The sequence below is a fragment of the Saimiri boliviensis genome, chromosome 5 (assembly GCF_048565385.1).
Source record: "Saimiri boliviensis isolate mSaiBol1 chromosome 5, mSaiBol1.pri, whole genome shotgun sequence".
NCBI classification, from domain to species: domain Eukaryota; kingdom Metazoa; phylum Chordata; class Mammalia; order Primates; family Cebidae; genus Saimiri; species Saimiri boliviensis.
Window position 1 is genome coordinate 23,257,752 of NC_133453.1, and position 21,433 is coordinate 23,279,184.

Below are 21,433 nucleotides of genomic sequence, written 5' to 3' on the forward strand. Positions count from 1 at the left end.
CCCACCAGTCCTAGAATTCTGTGGAGCAAGGGGAGTTAATGCTAGGTCTCCACTTGGGCCTCTTTGCTGGAGAATGAGTTGTAGTCTGACTGTGTCAAAAACCCAGGAATGCCAACTCCCAGTCACCTCTGCCCCTTCCAGAGCTTGGGGCACCCTGCCCCACAGGTACTGTCCTAGTCTGGGCTGGTGTGTTAAGCCTGGGAATCCCTGGGCTGGTGGGATGACAGCATGTGGTCAGCTGGAGGGAGGGCTCCGCTAGGGTGCCCATTATGCCCAGTCAGTACCAGCTGGGGCTGGGCTGAGGGCTCTTTCTGCCACCACTCCACCAGGCTGGTAGTTGGGGAGGGGTTGCCTACTGCCTGGGGGAGGCAGCTACCCCCACTTTGGACATCCATGGCTTGTTCCCAGATAGCCGCATGCCCGACGGAGCGTCTCCCCCTCTGTGCCCTCTGTGGGCCCCTTGCCTGGTGTTCAGGTTGGGAATTGGAGCCAAGTTTGAGGACTGAGCTCCAAGAAAAGCGTGTCCTGGCTAGAAAAAAGGAGCACATTCAGTCTCTGATAAATGCCCCTGCTAATTGTCAGGGTAATGGCTCAGCTGCCAGGCCTGGCCAGGGGAATGTTATCTCAGGCAAGGGAGCAATGGAGCCTTCCCTCCCTCCCCTCTGCTCTCCTCCTCCCTCTCCCTCCCTCCCCTCTGCTCTCTCCTTCCTCCTGCCTTCTTCCTCTCTACTCTCCCCCTTTCCCTTCTTCCGCCTGTCTGGAGGTTCAAGTTGCCATCTCCTTCTCTGGATCAGAGAGGAAGATGAGGATCATGAAGCTGGTGAAGATGACAGCGCACTCACAGAGGGGGCTTCTGCCTCTCCAAGCCTTCCACATGTATTAGCTGCACTAACCTATTTCTTGAAAGGGCTGGGGGTCCCTTTGCCTACCCATTTCCTACATGCTCTAGGAAACTGCCGGGCTGGTAGGAGTCCTCTGCAGCTCTGACCTTCAGGTGAGATCCCTTAGCACTGGGGAGAACCAAAGAGGTGACTCTCCCTTTTCTGAGGGTCCTAATCACAGTTAAAAAAAAAATGTGAAATGAATTTTACCATATTGTGGAAAATTCAGGACATAAAGCAAACAAAACAAAACAAAACAAAAAACCCTTCTTCTTCTTACCTGAAGCCTCTGTTATTGAAATGCCAGTGTAGTGACCTCCAGTCTTCCAGCATCTGCATATTTGTCACAGAATTTTAATTGTGATGCTCACTTCATTTTTGCTTTCTGTGGCCCCCGCTCCCTTTCCAGGCATTATTGCTGGAACATTTTTTCCATGTTGCTGCATAGTCTGCTGAAAAACTCTCGACCCAGAAGGTGTCAATGTGTGTGAGGGAATGGGGTGGGGGCATGGGGTGACCTCAGGAGGAGCAGGCTGTCTCTGGAGTTGAGAGATGCTCACCTGCCCTTTCTCTGTTCCTTCCACAGGTGGCTGCCCCCTGTGTTCCTCCATCCAACCATGAGCTGGCGGTGAGTGACAGCCCTTCTTTGCCCTGCTAGCCCTGCCTCCCGTCCTTCCACAGCTCCTAGCTGCAGCTTTCTTTAGACCCAAATATGTTGGTAGCTGGGGTGTTGGGCAGTTAGGTGGAGAAGGAGGCTCGACCTCCCTGGGCTGAAGCGGGCCTGGGAGGAAATGAGTCATGAGGCCCCCTTCTGATGAGATGCAGGGCCTGCTATTTCCAACCTTGAGACTTACGTCCTTAGAAAAACCCATAAAAGGGCATCTTGTGTGTCTCCAGGCCTGGCCAGGTGCCTGTTGTCCCAGGACTCAGAGGACCAGGGGCTGCCGTGGCATCTCCTTCTGCCTGCCTGGTCCTGGGTCAGGCAGCCCTGGGCTGGAGGCAGGGGATGACCCTCAGAGTCCATTCACCTGGGCAGTTTCTCCCTGCAGGCAGCCTCTGCTCTGCCTCTAAGCCGCTTGGCTTGGCTTGGCTTTTTTGCTCCCTTTCCCTTCCCTCATTCCTCTTCCCCTCACCCTGGAATCAGGCCTGCGCAATAGCCTGGACTGGGGCGGGATCCCTGTGAGTTGTGGGCTGTAGAGAGGGCCCTGCTCCACCCTGATGCCAGCTGGGCTGATTTGATGCACTGGGCACTCTTCCTCCCTGTCTCTCACCACCTTCTTACCCTTCAGAGGTTTTCTCCGTCTCCACCATGTCCCTGGAGATAGACAAGGCTCTGAGGGCTGCTGGAGAAGAAAGGGGGCTGTCTGTGTGCACACGTGTCCCTGTGCACAGGTGTGTGGATGTGTCCCGGAGGGGCACCATGTGGGCATAATTGGATCAGCCTGTGGAGGTGCCTGTGGTGGTACTGATGCTGGCAGGAGCCTGGGGGCGGGGCAAGGCTGTCCTGGGACCCAGGCGGTTGTAGGTACCTCACACACCTCTGCAGTGACTTGCTCAGCCCCAGACACTGGGCACTCAGTCAGGACACATTCTTTTTCCTTTCATCAATACCTACTTGCTCTGTGACAAGGGGCTGGTACCATCCCGTTTCTTTCTGGACCTCAGTTTTCCTTTCTGTCAAAGAGAGGGGTTGGATGAGATGCTCCAAAGGCCCCCTCCGTGCTGATGAGTGTTCCCTGTCCCTCCCTCCCCATTAAGGGCGGTGACGGAGTGAACTGAAGTGCACAGAAGTGCTTGGGACTCTTAGTGTCACTGCTCTGTGCTCTCTGGCTCGGGCCCTGCTGGGGCTGTTTACCTTCTTTCCAGGGGCCCCTCTTTCCCTGGTCTCACTAGGGTCAGGCCCTCGAGGGCCTCAGCGCTGCCCACCCCTGCTGCTGCAGATGCGGAGTGTTATTCACACGGAGCCCAGTTGAGGGTCATTTGGCAACAGCGGGAGCTGGGGGTGGAGTGCAGTCTGGCTTGGAACCACCAGCAAGAAATTGCGCTTGGATTGCAGAGGGACACCATGGGAGCCCAAGGAGGGCGGGCGGGGAGGGGTGAGTGTACATTTCTCCTGATTCCAGCTGAACTCCCACCTTGTGGCTAAGAACAGAATGTCCTTGGCTGCTTTATGAGGCTGGGGGTCCAGGGTTTAGGGACCACCGGGCAGAAGCTAGATGTCTGGCTGCTGGGAGTCTCATGAGCTTTGTTTACATGAAGAGCGGTCAGAGGTTGGGACAAAAGGGGGTAGGTTGGCATTCCAGCTGGAGGGACTGCAGTTAGAATCCAGAATAGACTCCTGCCTGAGCAAGGCTGCGTGTCTCTATGACATGCCCCACCTGTGCAGGGGTTTCTGCCTTCTGAGGAGGCTGGATCAGCCGCCTGGTGGTGCAATGGCTGTGACACCAGACTGCCTCCCGCGGTAAAGAGCGAGGGAGTTAGACCACCTCCTTCTGCATCCCAGCCTCCCCGCTCCCTGGGCGTATGATTCTGACATTGCTAACCTCCCTGGACCTCCATTTCTCTTCATAATGGGAGTGAGTGATGGTACCTATACTGTAAGGCTGCCAAAAGACCAAAGAGAGCACATTCATCCATTTAATGCATCTGTTTTCAAAGCCCTTCAACGCTGGCCCGCCTCCCTGGAGCAAAAGCCCAGGGGGTTCCTCTCTCGCCTCGGCTTCTCGTTCTCCTCTGTCTTGTCATTTTCCTCTTTCCCTCATCTCCTTCTTAGCACCTCACTCGCTCTGTTTCAGCCGCCTGGCCTTTCCTGCTGGTCCTTGAACATACATGGTGCCTCCAGGCCTTTGCAATCGCCGTTCCCCCTGCTTGGAATACTCTTCCCGCAGATACCCACAAGGCTTTTCCCCCAGTCTCATGTCTTTTTTTCTTTTTTTGGCTGGAGTGCAGTGGTGCGATCTTGGCTCACTGCAGCCTCCGCCTCCTGAGTTCAAGCGATTCTCCTGCATCTGCCTCCCTAGTGGCTGAGACTGCAGGCACACACCACCATGCCCTGCTAATTTTTGTATTTTTAGTGGAGATGAGATTTCATTATGTTGGCTGGGCTGGTCTCGAACTCCCTACCTCAAATGATCCTCCTGCCTTGGCTTCTCAAAGTGCTGGGATTACAGACGTGAGCCACGGCACCCAGCTGAACCTCAAGTCTTCACTCAAGTGTCAGCATTTCTCTTTCCCCAGCATCAGTCCCCCTTCCATGCTTCTATTGCCCCTAGCATGCACCACCCTATGGTGCATTTTACACTGTATATTTTACTTAGTTGTCTTGTTTGAGGAGCTTTGCCCATGCCAGCAGGTAAGCTCCATTAGGACAAGGGATTTTTATCCGTTTGGTTCGGTGCTGTGTCCCCACTGCCTTGCATACAGTAGGTGCTCTATATGTGTTTCTTGAATGGCTGGAAGGAAGGCATTCAGCCCAATGTCTGGTAGGTTAGGTTCTCAATAAACAGGACTGCTATGGCTAGTGGGTGGGGCTGTCGAGTTCAAAGGGTGGGGGTCCATGAGGGAGGGTGGCAGCTGCCTTTAGCTGGAAGCCCTGCTACTGTCCCTGGGGAGTGGGAAAGTGGCCCAGGGGAAACCGGGAGAAAGTTTGGCTTCCCCGAGAGCACTCAGCACCTGTTTCCTCACGGGCGGGCGAGGCAAGTGCTTTGAACAGGTTCACAAGAGGGAGGAAAGGGCGGGTTTTTATTTTTCCTTCCTTTTCCGTTTGCTGCCTGCCCTTCAGCCCCTGTAGGCTGTTCTCCGGCCTCCCTGCCCGTTCCCTGTCCCTCACGATGTGTCTGTCTTTCTGTGTGTCATGTCTTCATGTCTCAGTTCAGCTCCAGCTCTCCCTCTGGCCTTTCACTGATCTTGCTTAAATTTTAACCCCTGGGATTAGGACCCCTCCTCCCAGACACAGAATTTCTGCCCAGCTTCAGGCCCTGCCAGCCAAACACATTTCCCAGGCTGCACCTCGGCCAGCCAGGGCAAAGAGGCTTAATCTTCAACTGTGTTTTCATCTTACTCAACAGATGTTGCCCAAGACCTTGGGTAGAACGGTCCTAGGGTCACCACCCTCCTGTAAGGCACTGGTGGGCCAGGATGGAGAGGTGAGAGGGCTTGTTTGCCACGCATGCTCCTGATCCTTGGAAAGAGCTGAAGCAGCTTTTCTCAACTTCTGAAAAATGAGTCAAAGGAATTTTTCAAGGGTGATCGCCAAATGGGGTGGCCACCAAGGCCGGCAGATGTCAGGCCTTCTGTGTGCGGGAGACCTGGACTGGGGGAGGAATGGTGTGCAAATTGCTTCTCCTCACACTAGGGCAGCTGCCACACAGGGCCTTAGAATGTCTCTATAGAGTGACTTGGAGGTCTGTAGGTCGGGATGGGGAGTCTGGAGGAGAAGAGGTGAATGGGGGAATGGGAAGTGCCCAGCACGAAATCGTGCTTGGATTGCAGAGGGACACCGTGGGAGTCCGAGGAGGCTGGTTTCACCCATATTACTAATAATAGCTACAGTGAGAATTTAACCCTTTAATGGAACTTCATATCTGCCAAGCTTCATTCTAAAAACTTTACAAAAATAAACTGATTTAATCCTGATGACAGTGCAGTGAGGGGGATGCTGGGATGATTCCAATGTCACAGACAAAGAACTGAAGCTGAAGGCCACAGAGCTATTCAAAGGGGGAGCTGGGATTCTGACATGGTGGTCTGGCCCAAGAGTTCACCCTCCTCAGCACTAATGATGACTGATGTCACTGTCACTTGCATAGCACTTCCCATTTTCAAAGCCCTTTCCATGATATGGAGCCATTGGAAGCCCATTTCCATGATATGGGGCCATTGGAAGTGACTTGTTTGGAAGCCTGGCAGGCCCAAGCCCATCCTGGGAAGATGGGAGGGACAAACTGTGCAGTGGAGCAAACGAGCTGACTTGCTCACGGTCACACAGCTCGCCGTGGCAGGGCTGGGTCAGGAGTGGATTCTTGGTCTGCGTTTCTCCCCAGGCTGCCCTCGGTGCTTGCTCCTGATGTAAGTACCTGATGTTGCTGGGTGATGGGTTTCTTCTGGTCCCCTCTTTCTAGACAGCTAACTTTTGTTTGCTAGCAGGCTTGGGATTTGGGGGAGGGTCTGTCCATCCATGTAACCATCCAGCCATCCTACCAGCACATATCTCTTGAGCACCTACCCCCAGGCTTAGGACCCCTCAGTGCCAGGTGCTGTTCTGCGTGCTGGGGCTGTGAGTTCTTTTCTGTCACAGTTGTTAGGGCTTCTTGAAGACAGATGTGTTTGGAGCAGAGCTGGTACCACAGGGTGGAGAGGACTTTAGTCCCATCCCGTTCTTTTGCAGATAAGGAAACAGGCCCTGATCTTCTTAAGTGACTTTCTGAGGGTCTCCCAGTGTCAGATCTGAGACCAGAAGGCACTGTGCGGCCTCATGGAAGCAGAGAAGGGTGTGATGTTAACTGGGAGCAGAGAAAGTGATGAGCTTCAGCGTGTGGGCTCGCTCCCTCAAAGGTGATGGAAAGTCGCTTCAGCCAGCCTGAACTCCAGCCATTGGGCAGGCTATGGGTGGCCATCCTTGGGAAATCCTGAAAAAATGGCTGATTTTCAAAGGAGAGGGGCAAAGTCTGAGCACTGCATTCCCAAGAGGATGCCAAGCATGGGGAGGGAGGTTGAAAACCCCAACTTGTGTGACCCCTAGGGCTGCTTAGCCTAGAGCGAGAAGACATGGGATGGGTGCGGAAGGGGACTGAGAATATGTTGAAAGACAAATGGATTCATTTTCCATTGTTCTGGAAAGTAGAACTTGGTAGGTAGAGGCTGTCAGAAAGAGGAGGAAACTCAGTCCCCTCATTTGCCAAAAGGTGTTCAAAGAGCTCCTTAAAGAAGAACATTTACTACCTAAAACGGCTCCCTGGGGCTGATGGGGGCTGGTGTTCCATTCCCTCCCTGGGAGCTGCCTGGCAGAAGTCCTCAGGCTCACTGACTGAGGTCCTGCCATTCAACTGGTCTAAAAAGTGACACGATCCACAGAGGTCAAGGCATCCCTGAATGCGCTGAACACCTCCCCTGTAACCCCCACTGGGAGAGACCCAAGTTGGGTGAAGGGTCTTGCCCTCAGGGAACCCTCTGTTCCGTGGGAGAGAGAGAATCACACTATGGAAATAGTGCCTTACTCTGGGGTTCTGACCAGAAGTGGTAGCCTTGGTGTTCATGGGAGGAAGTGATTTTCTTGTGCTGTGGTGGCTGGGGAAACCTGACTTCTGTTTAAGCCTAGTTTAAGACCGGAGCAAATAGAAGAGAGGAGGGAAGGAGGGAGGGTGTTTTGGAAGGTAGCAGGGCTGAAACAGAGAGGGCGTAGGACCTTGGTACAGATTGCTGAGTCTGAGAGAGGGCCAGGCCATCCAGCGTAAATGTTTTCAGCAGGTTTCTCTTGCTGGGGGGAAGAGAGAACCTGGCAATTTCGTGTCACCAGGGCCTAAGCAACCCTCGGTGGCCCTGTCTGGGGCTGGTGGTGGGAGCCCAGTGCAGGAATGGGGGCGGGGATGAGCGTGACAGGCCTGGTGGGCCTGAGCAGCTGTGGACAGAGGCTGCACGCTGGAGAAGAGAGAGCAAGCAGGTGTGTCTGGAGAGAGAAGGGGCCAGATAAATTGGAGGAGCCCACAAACCACACTGGGGGACTTGAACTTGATGTTCTCAGCACTAAGGGCTATCCCAGGTCCCTGAATGGGGAAGTGACCCAAAGCAGGGTGTTAGAGCTGGGAGTCTGCTGCCAGTTTCAGGGTGGCTTGGCAGGGAGGGACTGCCAGGGGAGGGCAGGGTCAGCCGGACAGGGCTTCAAGGCTGTAGGCAAGGGTGGCCGGAGGGGCGTGGAGGAAGGGCACAGCCTTCCAGTACTCTGGCCAAGTGGGAGAGGAGAGCCACATCCAGTGAAGGACATGGCAAGAGGGAACCCGAAATAGCCCAACCTGTGCAAGCTCGCTGCAGTGGGGGTGTCCACAGTTGCATAGCCTCAGCCAGGATTTGGGTGTTGGGCCCCTTGAGGTGAATCGGGAGAAGAGCTGAGGATAGGTGTGGTCTGGCCAGGCCCCTCCCTTTTTGGGAAATCAGACATAACTTTCTCTTTAATCACATGGAGCTTGTTCTTTTTCCTCTGGTGGCCTGGGCCTGCTGGGAGAGGATATGGCCCCTGGAGCAACTGAGCAGATGTACTTCAGGGTCCCAGGCCCTGGTGCCGGCGTCCCCTGCCAGCCCTGTCTGCTCCATGCTCTTTCTCTAGCTCTCACCTATTATTGGCTCCCACTTCCTTAAGACTGAGCAAGTGGAGAGCCTGGGGCTCTGGGGGACACAGACCTCAGAGGTCTCAGACAGACCTGATCTCACACCGAGCGGCCACCCTTCCTGGAAACTCCTTCTCCTCATTTGCAGAAAGGTGTTCAAAGTGCTCCTTCTAGAGTCCTTGCTTGTGACAGTGAACAGAGGGGAGGTGTGAGGCACAGAGAAAGCGCTCTCTCCCTATGCTGCCTTCTGCCATTGCCTTGTTTCTGTGATTAGGCCATTGACAGAGGACTCTCACAGGGCTTTGTGGGGCGATTAAATGGGGCCAGGCCTCTAACATGCCATCTCACGGCCTGCCATGCTCCAAGTGCCCCATAAACAAATGCCGCTTCCCTGCCCTCCCTTCGGTTCGCCCCCCTCCCTGCATCTGCTTATGCTTCTATTTTTGGAACCCGTGAGCCTGGAATAACTTTCTCTGGGTCCTGGGTCTGAGGCCATACCAGCCCTCGCTAGCCCTCCCTGCGGACTCCCAGCTCCTTCCCCTTTGGACAGGCAGTGTGACGGTGACCTCACAGTTCATTGCCCATGGCAGTAGCTGTGATGTCATGGGGTCTTTTTGGCCCCCAAACTGCCTAGATTCCAGGCCTCCCAGGGGGCAAGAGTGGGGATAGTTGGAGGGTGGAAAGGGGCAGGGTGTGAGGAATTTCTGGACGGAATGTTCCTCCGGAGGCTGTCTGCATTCTGCGCACGCCCCTCCCCAGTCCCCTTCCCCTCAGCCCTCGCTCAGGCTTGGGAACCTCCCCCCACCTTGTTTCCTTCCTTCAAAACAGCAGCTCACAGAGACATTTTTCCCAGCCCACCCTCCTTACAGGTCACAGACAGTGTCCTCCTGCGTGAGCCTCCAGGCAGTTAGGGCAGCCACCCCCCAACCTCCCAGCAGAAAGGCCCCTCCTGGCCCCTCCTCAGGCCCACACAGTGGAGGAGGGTAAAGGCATGTGTGGAGAGGGCGTGTGTGTGCCTTTTTTTGGGAAAAAACTGAGGAAAGGATATGCAGCTTCCCTTGTCCACCCTGTAGTTCCTGACCCCTCGAATTCAGGAAGTTCTCTCTGTTGTCTGATCTCAGTCTTTCCTACTGCAGCCCAGTTCCTCTTCTTTCTGTGGAAGTGTGGTTAAGAACTGTCTTCCTACTGAGGACCCGGGCAGAGGGCCTGCTACAACTAGTCTTTACTTATTCCCCGCAGGAAGGCAGTTATCAGAGGCCCTGCCTGGAGATCACTGCCAGGGAGAGGAGAGATGGCGTGAGGGGAGGTGAGAAGCAAGGCTCAAACAGCGGCTCTCCTGCAGACGGGCTGTGTGACCGTGGGATAGCCACTAAATCTCCCAGGCCCCCAGTTTCCTAAACTGCACCTGCAGTAATATTTACCTCCCAGGGTGGTTATACAGACTGGTGATCAGGAAAGCAAATCGCCCAGTACTGTGTCCCAGGCACTGCCAGCACTGAAGAAATAGTTGTGGTTCTTGCACTAAGTTTGTCAAAAGGCATCTCAGGACCAGGACCAGGGCCAGGGCCAGGCAAGTGAGCCCTCTAGGGTGCAAGATCTGAGGAGTCAAATCTTGGAATCAAATTCCTCAGGATTATGCAAGTGCGCTCACAGGACCTGACAGGGATGCCTTCCGAAATGTTGCACCCTGAGGGCTTTGCCCTAGTCTCCACTTTGCTTCGCTCTAACTGTTGGGTTTGGGACTCTAGAGCAGCAGGCCCCTGCTAAGAGCAGGGCTTGATTTCAGGTAGCAATAGGTTCAAACCCTGCCACCTGCTCCTAAGCTGGGTTCTGAGTTGTCCCTCCTGGGGGAATCTGGAAGACCCCGGTGGGACAGTGAGTCAGCTGCCCTCACTTTGGAAAGCCTGGGGACCTTAAGCTCCAGGCTTTGTCCTGGGACTGTGCAGTGGGTGGGGTCGGACGGAGGGGTCTGTATGTGTTCGGGCTCCACCTACTTCATCCCTCTACAGCTGACTTGAGGAGGAAGGAGAAGAGCCTGTAGGGAGGCACCAGCTCACCCTGCCAGCAGGATGGCTGGGGACCAAGGGTTAGGGCAGTGACATGAGCCTGGCAATGGACTTTACAAACCTGGGAGCCAGCTCTGGCCATGCCACGAACCTCACCATGAAAAGCTAGGCTGGTCAGACCTGCCTGCACCTCAGTTTCCCCACGTGTGAAGCGGGGATGGAGGAGATGATGTCTTAAGTCCCTCTCAGAGCTGATGTCCCTAGGAGTGGCAAGCAAGGATGGTGTGTGTGTGCGGGGGGTGGGGGTGGGCAGGTGTAGAAATACCCTGGCCAGGAATGAAGTGAAGATAAAGGTCAGGGGCTTTGGATCCAGAGGGTCCCAGTGGTAGGGCTACCCACTGGCTGCAGTCTCCCTGCAGGGCAGGGGACCCTGCCCTCCTCCTACCAGTCCCTTGCCTTTTTCATTCCCAGTACCCCCAGGGCTGGCAGTGGTTGGGAAACAGAGAAATAAGACTTGAATTCCCGGAGAGTTGCAATGGAAGGCGGAGGAGGGGCAGGCAGCACGCATGCTGGGCTGTGTTTGCAAACACTGCAGGACAACTCAAGTGTTTAGATGATGTGGGGGGTGGGGGTTTGGAAATTTTTAGCTTCTCAGAAAGCATCTCAACCAGTAAGCTGAAGGCATCTGATCTCTGGCAAGCGTTGCCCTGTGGCTGGCCTCCAGCTGGCATGGGGAAGGGGTGGGGGCAAAGGGGATGGTGCTCAGATGATCACTGGCAGGAGGAGAAAGTTTCTCTTGCACTGCTGAGGCCTGTGGTTTCTAATATTGACGCCAGCTCCCTTGTCTGCACCATGCCAGACCCAGGAGGGGTGGGGCAGGAGGGTCTCAGTGAGGCAGGGTGGGCTGGAGAAGCCCTGGGCCTTGGGGATATGCGGGCGCTGACCCGAGGGTGCAGACATACATCATAGTGAGAGCTGACAAGTCCTGAGGGCATCCTATGTGTCTTGCCCTCTTCTAAATGCTTTATGTGCTTCGTTGCATTTGATCCTCACAAAATAACCCTGTGCAGGCCTGTTGCAGAGCAGGGAGGACAAGGTGACCTGCTTGAGGTTGCACAGTTAGGTAGCAGCAGAGAGAACTGGAATGTGGACTCAGGCAGTCTGCCGCCAAGGCCTTTTCGGGAGCAGCAGGTCTAAACTCTGCCGCCTGCTCCCAGGCTGATTCTGAGTTGGAGTTGTCCTGCTTGGAGGCAAGGGGGCTGCTAGCTCAGGCTGGTTGTTCTCAGAGAATCATCTGGGACCTGTGTTGCCTGGAAACCTGGTAGAAATGCACGTTTGTTCTTGGGTCCCACTGTAGCTCTAACTGTGTGTGTGTGTGTATGTGTGTGTGTGTGTGTGTGTGTGTGTAGGGGGGTGGCTTGGGGGCCCAGGTGGTCAACAGCCCTCCAGGTGGTGCTATGCACATTCAAGTTTGAGACCCCTGGGCTCCTGCTCTGCTGAGGGTCGAGGCCTATTAGGAGGCTTTACCCAGAGGCGGAAGAGAGGCTCTTCCGGGTGCTGAACGGGCCTGGGCAGGTGCATCGGCTATAGCTTGTCCACCCCACTCCACGTCTGTACATTCTAGGAGGCTGGGTAGCAGACAGGTCAGGAGTGAGGGCGTTGGAGTTGGGAGATTTTGATTTGTGTCTCAGTTCTGCTGTGATCTGCTTTCTGAGAGTTCCCTTCCTTCCCACAGGAGGCCAGAGCAGCTCTGAGAGAAGGCAGCTGGGCTGTTCTGCCCGACCTCAGGTCTCCATGTGGGAATGTCAGAGCCCCTGGAGAAGAAGGGAAAGGCTGGGGGGTGGAGCAGGCCCTGGCAGGCTGACACCCTGGTTGAGGGATGGGTGGGGCTGGGTTGTTGGAGGCTGAGGGGAGCACCTGGTCCTGACTAGCAGGCAACTCTGAGAGCTCAGGCTTACCCTGAATGGGTTAGGGGGTTAGTGGGTTAGGATTAGGACTGAGCTGAGAGAGGGCAGAACCTGGCATCTTTACTCCTCCTTCAGAGCCATCCTCAGACTCCAGGTGGAGAGAGGGGATGTACCTTTCAGCGGGGAGGAGAGTGGAGGAGACGTGTGGGAGGGGTTGGACCCTGTCCCCAAGATCCCTATGCCTGGACCCCGTCGTCCCTCTACCGTCCCCAGCTGCCTTGGCCCTGAACTGCTCAGGAAGTTTCATCCCCTGGAGAGGAGTTTTGGCCTCAGCCGCCTGTCTTCCAGGCAGTAGGGATAGACGAGCACGTTTGGGCCATTTCCGGAAAGAGCACTGTTACCTCCGCCAACCCAGTCTCTTCTTCCATGCCCATCTGGGCCCACTCTGCCTCTCTGACGCCAAAACCTTTCAGAGGTCATTCTGTCCATTCCCCTGCATTTAGACATGAGCAGCTCATCCCTCAGGTCTCAGGGATGGGTTGGAGCAGGCGCTTCCTGTGTCAAGACACATGGTCTTAAACCTGGGTCACACTTATTCTCACTAAGGTTTGCTTCAGAACCTTTCCAGTTGTGCTCAGGCCTTTCCACCCAGTTCGAGGGCCCCATAACCACGTCACTGAGCTGGCAATGGAGCCCTAGATTCTGTTCAGGAGGTGGGCCTGGCAGAGGAAGTTTCTCTTCTTGGTACGGGGAGAAATCAGACCACCTTTAGCTGGAAGCCCTTCTGTTGGTCTGGGTGAAGAAAGGAGGGTGCCAGTGTAAGGGATGTTGACTTATGGCCCACTATGCATACATCATGTGCCCTGGCAGGAGGGAGCTTCCAAATGAATTGGTCAAAAGGTTGCTTTGAATCCATCTTGGATGAAGGTGGAATAAGAATCACAAATAAAACAATCAAGTCATATATTTCCGTGATGAGATTATTCATACACTAAGGACCAGACAGGGAGGTGATTGGAGTTCAGAGGTGGGAAAGAGATCCCCACTTGCTGAGGTGACCAGAGAGGGCTTCCTGGAGGAAGAGAGCCCTCTATGTAGGAAAGAGGGGAAGGCATTCAACAAGTAAAGACCTGGATATGGGAATAGGCAAGAAGAGTTTAAGGGCTGGGGCTGATGGAGGAGAGCCTTGGTGCTTGGAAATTGAGGTATGTGAGGCCCCATGGTGGGTGGTCTGAAAGCTCACTGGAGTAATGAGACTGGCTGGCTGCACATTTCAGGCTGCTGGGATTTCACGGGGAGCCCCAAGACGGGTTTCAAATCCTGCCATCCCTATTAGAGTTGATGATTTTGGCTCAGTCATTTAACTTTCTTATCTGTAGAGTGGGGCTAAAGGTAATAACGGTACTTACTTCCCTGGATTCTTGAGACTAAATGAGACCCTGCAGGTCATTGACCCCTCCAGTTTGAGGGTGCCAGCAACGGTATGAACCAGAGATCTGGCGCTGGGCACTGAGCACAGGTCTTCGGTGAAGCTTTGTAGAACTGGACGGTTCTAGCACTATTAGGATGGCTTTCCAAATGCCAAACCATTCCCCTTGTGCTTGGGGCCAGCCAGATTATGCCTGAGTCTTCAGTCCCTGTCTCAGGGGGCATTCTGCCCATCAGGGCCACCAGCCATGAGGAGAGAGCCCATCCCTGGGATGTCTGCCCTGACGCCTCATGCTGTTTGTCGTTCTGTCCACAGCCCGTCACCACTGAGAATGCACCAAAGAATGTAGTGGACACGGTGAGTGATGGCAGGTGGCAGTGGGCGGAGCCGGAGCAGCGCGGGTAGGAGTGAGAAGGCCGGAAGTGGAGAGTGGACAGATGTGGCTGGGGAAATGCTTCCAGAGTAGATTTGGGGAACTTAGGCGGAAGTGGTGGGGCGGCTGCTGACGCTGGGAGCAGGGCATCTGACCATCCCTGTGTGTTTGGAAATGGGCTGCTAGGGAACCGGGCAGGCAGAGAGGGAAAGGCGGGATGGGAGCTGAGAGGGAGCAGCCGGTGGTTAAATGTGGGCTTCCTTATGAAATATGCAGAATGTGAGAAAGCCAGGCAGAGCTTTCCAAACAGGGCTTTCGGATCTAGCTGAGACGGACAGTTTCCTCAAGGCTGTGTGGAAGGTGAAGGGAGGAAAGAAGGTCAGTTCTGCAGTGGGGAAACTGAGGTTAGCTTCTGAGAAAGATCTTGTGGCGATGGCCAGCATGAAATCATGGGCTTGGAGATGAAGGACTTCGCTTCAAATCTTGACTCCACCATGGTTCTAATTATGTGACTGTGGGCAAGGCATGGGGCTGTCTGTGCCTCAGTATTCTTATCTGCAAAATGGGAATAATAGTATCTCCCACAGGAGTGGTTGTGAGTTGTAAATGAGAGGGTTTGGCTAGCTCTGAGGGGCCTTGATATGGGCAAAGAAATGTGAAACAAACACCACAGTTCTTTCCCAGGCCCCCTGCCAGCCTCCTCATCTGCCACTCCTGAAAAACGCAGCAGGTGGAAGACTGGGGTGCATTTTGATTACTTTTCTTGCTTCCCCTCTCTGACTGCCTTTTCTCTGTCTGCAGGGAGAAGGTGCCTCCCGGGGTGGAAACACACGGAAAAGCCTTGAGGACAACGTGAGTGTGGCTGGGGAAAAGAAGGATGGGGTTGGGCCCCTGGTGTCCAGGGGGAATGGGGTGGGAGGAGGATAATGCCGTGTTTTGTGGACTTCCCTTATCTCTCTCTAGAAGGAGAGGCTGGGATTGTGGGAAGGCTTGTTTCCTTATGGACTAGGCCTCACCCTTGGCTGTGGCCTCTATCTAAGTGGGATCCAGAGCTCATTCCCCTATGGCTGCGCCAGACCTCGGTGCTAGGGCAGGCAGGAGGAGAGAGGGCATGCTACGGGAGCCTGGCGTGTGACGAGCAGCCATGGAAGCACGGGGAAATGCGCAAAACCACAGCAAAGGAGACTGAGGGCTGAGGCCAAGAAGGAGCCCTGACTCTTGGGGGGTCTTAGTCCTTGGGGAGGTGGTAGAGTCTGCTTCCCTGGAGACAGCAGTCTGTGAAGATGGCGAGCACCAATGCATGGCTTAGATGCTGCTGGTTTAGTAGGAGGAGGCTGGGAGATGCATCTGTCGGTCCCCTGGGCTCCTCCTGTCTCGCGTTTTGGGGAGAGGAGAAGGGGCAGATGGCTGAAATGGAAGGACCCCACAGAAGGGCACATGCCTTGATCCTCTTTTGGGGTTGGGCTTGTCTGCACACCTCAGGGGCAGACCCCCAGCACAGTGGGGCTTTCTCCTTTCTTCCCTGCCCCTCTCTGACAGTGCCCCTGTGCTGGCCCCTCCATCCTCACCCGCCCTGGGCGGCAGAGGAACAGGGAGTGGTTTTGGTGGTTGGCACAGGGGTAGACGTTGATGGCACGAGGCCCTATCATCTGACAGCTGCCTGACCCACGGCGGGGAGGGCCCTGGAGGGAGTGCGGGGGGAGCAGGAGGGGCAGCTCGTGTAGGCAGCCTGACTCCTGCGGTGAGCCCACTGCCACTGCCGCATTGCCCTGGGGCAGCCCTGCACGTCCAGCCCTACAAAGCAGCAGTGTCCCTAGGGCTGCCTGGGGCCCCTCCAGGAGGAGCGGGGAGCATGCCTCTCAAATTAGTGGGGAAGGCTCTGCTCAAGGTATGCGTGACTTCCTCTGGGCATGGGATACTCATACTGGGGAGAGGCCCTTGTCCAGGTTTGTGATGTTTCTGGGGCTGAGATGCAGGGGGAACCTAATTTTTTTTGTGTGTACCTACTACGAAGGATGTACTAGCTCGATGTACTCAAAATGCATCAACGTGCTCAATAAATTTGAGCCGTTCTTATTACTGTTATTTTGACTAAGGACCGGGAGCTGTGTTTTGAGAGCCTCATGACACCCCTGTATGGCAGAGGCTCTGAGTCCACGTTATAGGTGAGGAAACAGGCTTGGCATTGCTGAATGACTTCCTGAACGCCTCTCCATCCCTTCCTGGGACTGCTGCTATAACCTTCTGCAAGGGGACAAGGTGATGGTGTGTGAACCAGGCCTTCTAGCCAATGGTCTGGGCATACTCAGGAGCCAAATCCTGGAGTGGCTGTCCCCACATCCCCAGCCTGGGCCATCAGATGGATCCCGTCAACTACAGCTACAGGAAGAGAGAGTGAAGTCGGACATCAAGAAGTTTTTTTTTTTTTTTTTTTCAGACAGAGTTTCGCTCTTGTTACCCAGGCTGGAGTGCAATGGCACGATCTCGGCTCACCGCAACCTCCGCCTCCTGGGTTCAGGCGATTCTCCTGTCTCAGCCTCCTGAGTAGCTGGGATTACAGGCGCGTGCCACCATACCCAGCTAATATTTTGTATTTTTATTAGAGACGGGGTTTCACCATGTTGACCAGGATGGTCTCGATCTCTTGACCTCGTGATCCACCCACCTTGGCCTCCCAAAGTGCTGGGATTACAGGCTTGAGCCACCGCGCCCGGCCTAAGAAGTTTTGATTGCAAGAGTGTGCACGACCCTGGTCTGCGCACCTAGGGAAGAAAGAGGTGGCTGTTTAGTTGTGACTAAGGCTCTTTTGCTTTTTTTAGAAGAAAGTGTTGGTGATCTGGGATGAATGTGTCTGTGTGTGCCTGTGTGTCGGGGTGGGTAAGGGTGCAGTCTTATCTGGATATGGGAGGAGGGACAAGATGAGCTTTGGAAAGGTAAGCAAACGAGCAGCTTCCAGAACAGCCTGTGGACTGCAAAAGAGGAGATAAAGCCTGATTTTTCAGGCTCTTGTCACCTGTCTCAGGTTGGGTTGACCCCAGGGTCATTGAAGCAGTCCCCTGCCCAGCGGGGGGACTCTCCTGCTGTCCACTCCGGGGGAGGAGGACCTGGGCCTGCTGCTGCAATAATGTGCCTGTTTGTCGAGCTGCCTTGCTGTCTCTGGCCCATGGCCCAGGACTCGCAGGCAGGAATGGCTGTTTTCCTCCTGGCGAGTTGGTGTGTAGTGGAGTTTGTGGACAGTCGTACTTTGTGTCGCACTTTGTTTTGGAAAAATCCAGACTAGTGGGCAGGAAGGAGAGGGGAAGGGGTGTGGCTGAAGGGGGTGCTATGTGGGGGTTGGCCACAGCCCCCAGAGGAGATGTAGGAATGGGGCTGGGCCTCTGATGTCGTCGGTCACCAATCTCTGGCTGCCTGAAGAGGCCCCTGGTGTTCACTTACCGACCCTCCTCCCAATTGTGCCCCTCTGGGGACCTGGGTTCAGGAAACGGCTTTTCTTTTGGTCCTGAGCTGTTATGTTTGGTCTGTGAACCTCAAAGGAAGGCAGGGCTCTTCCCACAGAGGCATTGCTTCAAACCAACCCCACCCAAGGCTGGGGGTTTCTGCTTCTTGCCTAATGGCAGGGAAGAAGGCAGCAGAACACAGAACCTTCGGTCATAGACCTTGAGCCATCCAGTAGTGTCTGAGTGGTGATCAGCTCTTGCCTGCATTGGGGACCAAGGCAAAAAGAGTTGACTGAATCTGCAGCAGGAAGAATGAGGGTTAGAAACCAGGAGGAACTTCCTGACAGTGAGAAGAGTAAGACATTGTTTTTGGGAGGCTATGGAATCTCCTTTCATGGTGCTCTTTCAGCAAAGGAAGGGCTGTGTTTTGGAGGTGAGGATAGGGGAGAGTTCTGTTTGGTGTTTAGAGAGTTGGAGGAAAAGTTCTATAATAGATCTATGTCTTGAGAGGAGCTAGGAAGAAGTTCAAAGCCATGTGGGTAAAGCATTTTGTGACCCCCAGAGAGGAAAGAATAGGATAACAGGCAGGCAGAGAGCTTATTTTTCTTCTTAAAATAAAGTTTGTAAGGTCCTGTAGTCATTTCCCTAGGGGCTCTCTGTGAAGTAGGCAGAAGATGATGTGGGCACTATGCTGTGCCCGTTTTACAGATGGGTAAATGAACCTCTACTCCTCACACTGGGTCTGTTGATGAGTATCATTGTCCATAGAATATAAGCTCTCTGAGGTCAGGACTTTACTTCCTTCGTCCTCTGGTGTCTAGAACATGGCCAGGCACACAGCTGGTGGCACTCGGTGAATGTTTGCTGAATGAGAGAATGAGCATGAAGATTGGAGGCCCAGGGATGACCAGATGCCTTGACTTTCTCCCACCCTACTTGTAAAAAGCCTACGTGATGAGGCTTGCTTCCAAAGGCAGCCATCTCTAGCCTCGGGTGAGGTCACCTGTGTTTTTGGAGCAGTAGAGTGTGTTTGCTGACACGCCCCCCCGCCCCGGCCCGCCCCAGCCCATTTGTTGTTCTCTGAGTTCTGTCTGTCAGTGTGCACCAACACTCAGACGTGTCACCGTTCATGTCTGGTCTCTGCCAGCAATGGTCACGTGCCCCCAAACTTTGCAGAAAACAGGAAGCCCCATCAGTGAGAGGGCAACCCAGTGATTCATCAGGGGATGACAGTCCCAGCTGTTCGTCCCGCATCCTCCGCAGTGGGGTCACTGTCCAGGGCGGCTTCCTCCCCATGCCTCCCCTCCCCGACCCACCCGGTGAAGCAGAGCGGGCTTGGACTTTGCCTTATCACCTCTGGAGGCAGCCTGGCCAGACTCTGTTTGGGCCAAGTTTTTATTTATCTTCGCTGGCTTTTTTGGGGTGGGGAGGCTGAGGAATGTGGAGTGTTGTAATGTTTAGAAGAGGGCGGTGGGGAAACAGGAGCCAGGTCTCCTGCCCTGGTCGTCCTGCTTACCCCTGCACCTTTGCAGGCTCCCAGCCCCCTTGGTTCCCAGTTCCCTCTGCCAAGCCCTTCTCAATATGGTCCATTGTGTTTCTCTAGCTCCCTGGGTCTGGTCCTATGCTCTTGGCCACACCTCACGCCTTGGCTACTGTTGTGGCTTCCAGTTGTTCAAAGCAGCTGTGGTGGCTTCCTCCAAAAGTGACTACGGATCAGCAACAGATGAAACCAGAGGGGCTATTTACAGCAGGGTGGCCCGGGGCCTGGAGCAGGGCCTCGGGCCTGGGGAGAGTCAGGGACTCCTCATTAGTGACCAGTGGGATGGAGACGGATGAGGTGTTGGGTTTCTGTGTTCCTCTGGGAGGGTAGTTTTGGAACAGCCTGGTTTGGGTCTTGAAAACCAAACACAATCACTCCTTGACTCCCTCCACCCCAGCTCCACCCCTCTCTAATCCCCCCACCCCTCCCCAAGCCTGACTCATGCAAACTGGAGTCCTTAGGGCCAGAAGAGCTGCGAGACTAAGAAACTTCCCCATAGCCCCAACTTGGCTCTTCCCTTCTTCACTGCTGCGGGGCTGCTCAGTGCTCTGAGGCAGCTGGGACAGATGGGACAGAGTGGACTCTGGACAGAGGCTTCTCTCGGATGGCTGGATGGAGGACCCCCCTCTTAGCAGAGCTGCTCTAACTTGGGGCTCAGCTGTGAACTGGGCTTTCGAGTCCCACTATCCTACCTGTGAGGCCCTGCAGGGCCAGGAGAGGGCTGCAGACCCTCCTCTTCTTAGAGACCCTTAAGCCCCAGGTTGGAGTGTGAATCCTGCCTGGCCATCAACTTCCCAGGGACTTGAGGGTGAGTTATTCTGTGCCTCAGTCTCTTCCTTTCTTGTAAGACTGTGGTCCTGTCTTCTCCAAGAAGATGCTGCAGGAAAAGACCATTTTCTGAGAGGCATATGGGTGTTTGGAAGGTGTCGATGGGCCAGGAGGTCTGAGAATCTGGAAGCTGGGCATCCTGATTCTGTGTCCTATGAGGTGGCCGGAAGGATGGGTGGCTGCTGGGGGTAGAGGCGATGCCGGGTGCAGATTCTCTATAGAGGTGAATGTTTGGTTGTAACTACCCTTTTCATTTTTCTTGATACAAAAGTAACAACAAAAACAACAGGTGTAACCTGCGAATGCCAGGCTTGATGTGCGGTGCCTTATATGCATAACTCCTTTGGATCCTCCCTGCCGGCCTGAAGGTTATCCCAATTTACATGTGATGCTACAAGAGGCCCAGAGGGGTTAAGGAACTGATGTGCGGTGCCTTATATGCATAACTCCTTTGGATCCTCCCTGCCGGCCTGAAGGTTATCCCAATTTACATGTGATGCTACAAGAGGCCCAGAGGGGTTAAGGAACTGGCAAGGCTGCCCGGCAAGATGCTGGAACCCAAACTCTGTGGTCTGTGGGCCTCCCACCCTGGCTGTCACACCCACCATGCCATCCTGCTGCCCTGGAAGGTGTTGGGTCCATTTGCTTAAATTTATACCCCTCAACAGCTGTGAAAATGGGAGTGGGTGAGATGGCCACTGTCTGCCCACAGGCTCTGGGCAGTGGGCCCTCAGGAGCATGGCTCACTGCCTTAGACCTTGTCTTGGTTCCTGCATGACCAACCTGGCTGTTCTGGTCTCTGAACTCGACTGAGGGACTCGATGTTACTGCTTTCAAGCAGAGAAGTGTGGGGCGACGATGGCAGAACAGAGGGGCACCATCACTCTCATCCCTCCTGTTTCTTTCATGGTGGTGGTCGTATTCTCTTCTTGGGGTTTCTCCTGTGTTGGTGGGTGAGTCAAGGTGAAATGTGTTTCCATTGATTCAGTCACTGTCGAGTGTGCTATCAGTGAGGATGGCACCGGCCTGGTGGGGTGTACTCCTCAGCATTCGGGATTTCTTCCTTTTGTCCCTCTGGGGCTGGCACACAGGCAGGCACCTTCACGTGGAATCGGTGTTGATGGCTCTGGCTTCGGGCAGGCTGTGTTTTTGTAAGGGTTAAGGCGGCAGGGCCGGAATGTTGGCAGAGAAAGGAGAAGAGGATCGTGTTTGCTCCCGTGGACAGCTCTCTGGTGCGCCCCTCCCACCATCCTGCCCACCCTGCATAATGCTGCTTCTTTTCTCTCCTTCCCAGGGCTCCACCAGGGTCACCCCGAGCATCCAACCCCTTCTCCAACCCATCAGGTATGCCTGGCCCACGGGGGCAGGAGGTGGGGGTGCAAGCCGGGGCATTACTGTGGGTGCTCCTGTCAAGTCTTGCCTCTGGGTCCCCCAGACTGCAGCCATAAAGCCACGAGTGGGGAGCATGGGCAAATGTGAAAGGCGCAGGAGAGGATGCCTGCAGATGCCCTTGGCAACAGCTGTGTTTTGAGCTCTTAGCCAGCCCTTGAGCTGAGTCTTTATTTACCTGCATGAGCTCATCTAGTCCTTGCAACAACCCTGCAAGGTACGTATTTTATTCCCTTTGATAGATGCTGTGTTTCAGAAAGATGAGGTGACTTGTAAAGGTCACACAGCCACCAAGAGGCAGCACTTGGATTTGTGTTTAGGGCT

The 21,433-nt window shown here is 54.6% G+C and overlaps 1 protein-coding gene across 20 annotated transcripts in view; it reads left to right on the forward strand.

Moving 5' to 3' along the window:
* TNS1 (tensin 1) overlaps positions 1-21,433 on the forward strand; it is a 212,175-nt gene that overhangs the window by 92,628 nt on the left and 98,114 nt on the right. For 17 of the 20 annotated variants that reach the window (XM_074399052.1, XM_039469591.2, XM_074399041.1 and 14 more), the window contains 4 exons: positions 1,468-1,509; positions 13,858-13,899; positions 14,717-14,767; positions 21,015-21,064. In XM_074399052.1, coding sequence (XP_074255153.1) covers positions 1,468-1,509; positions 13,858-13,899; positions 14,717-14,767; positions 21,015-21,064 — 185 coding nt within the window. Of the gene's footprint in view, positions 1-975; positions 995-1,467; positions 1,510-13,857; positions 13,900-14,716; positions 14,768-14,830; positions 15,804-17,248; positions 19,701-21,014; positions 21,065-21,433 lie in introns of those variants that run through there. The other 3 variants (XM_074399047.1, XM_074399042.1, XM_074399044.1) reach the window with 3 other exon arrangements.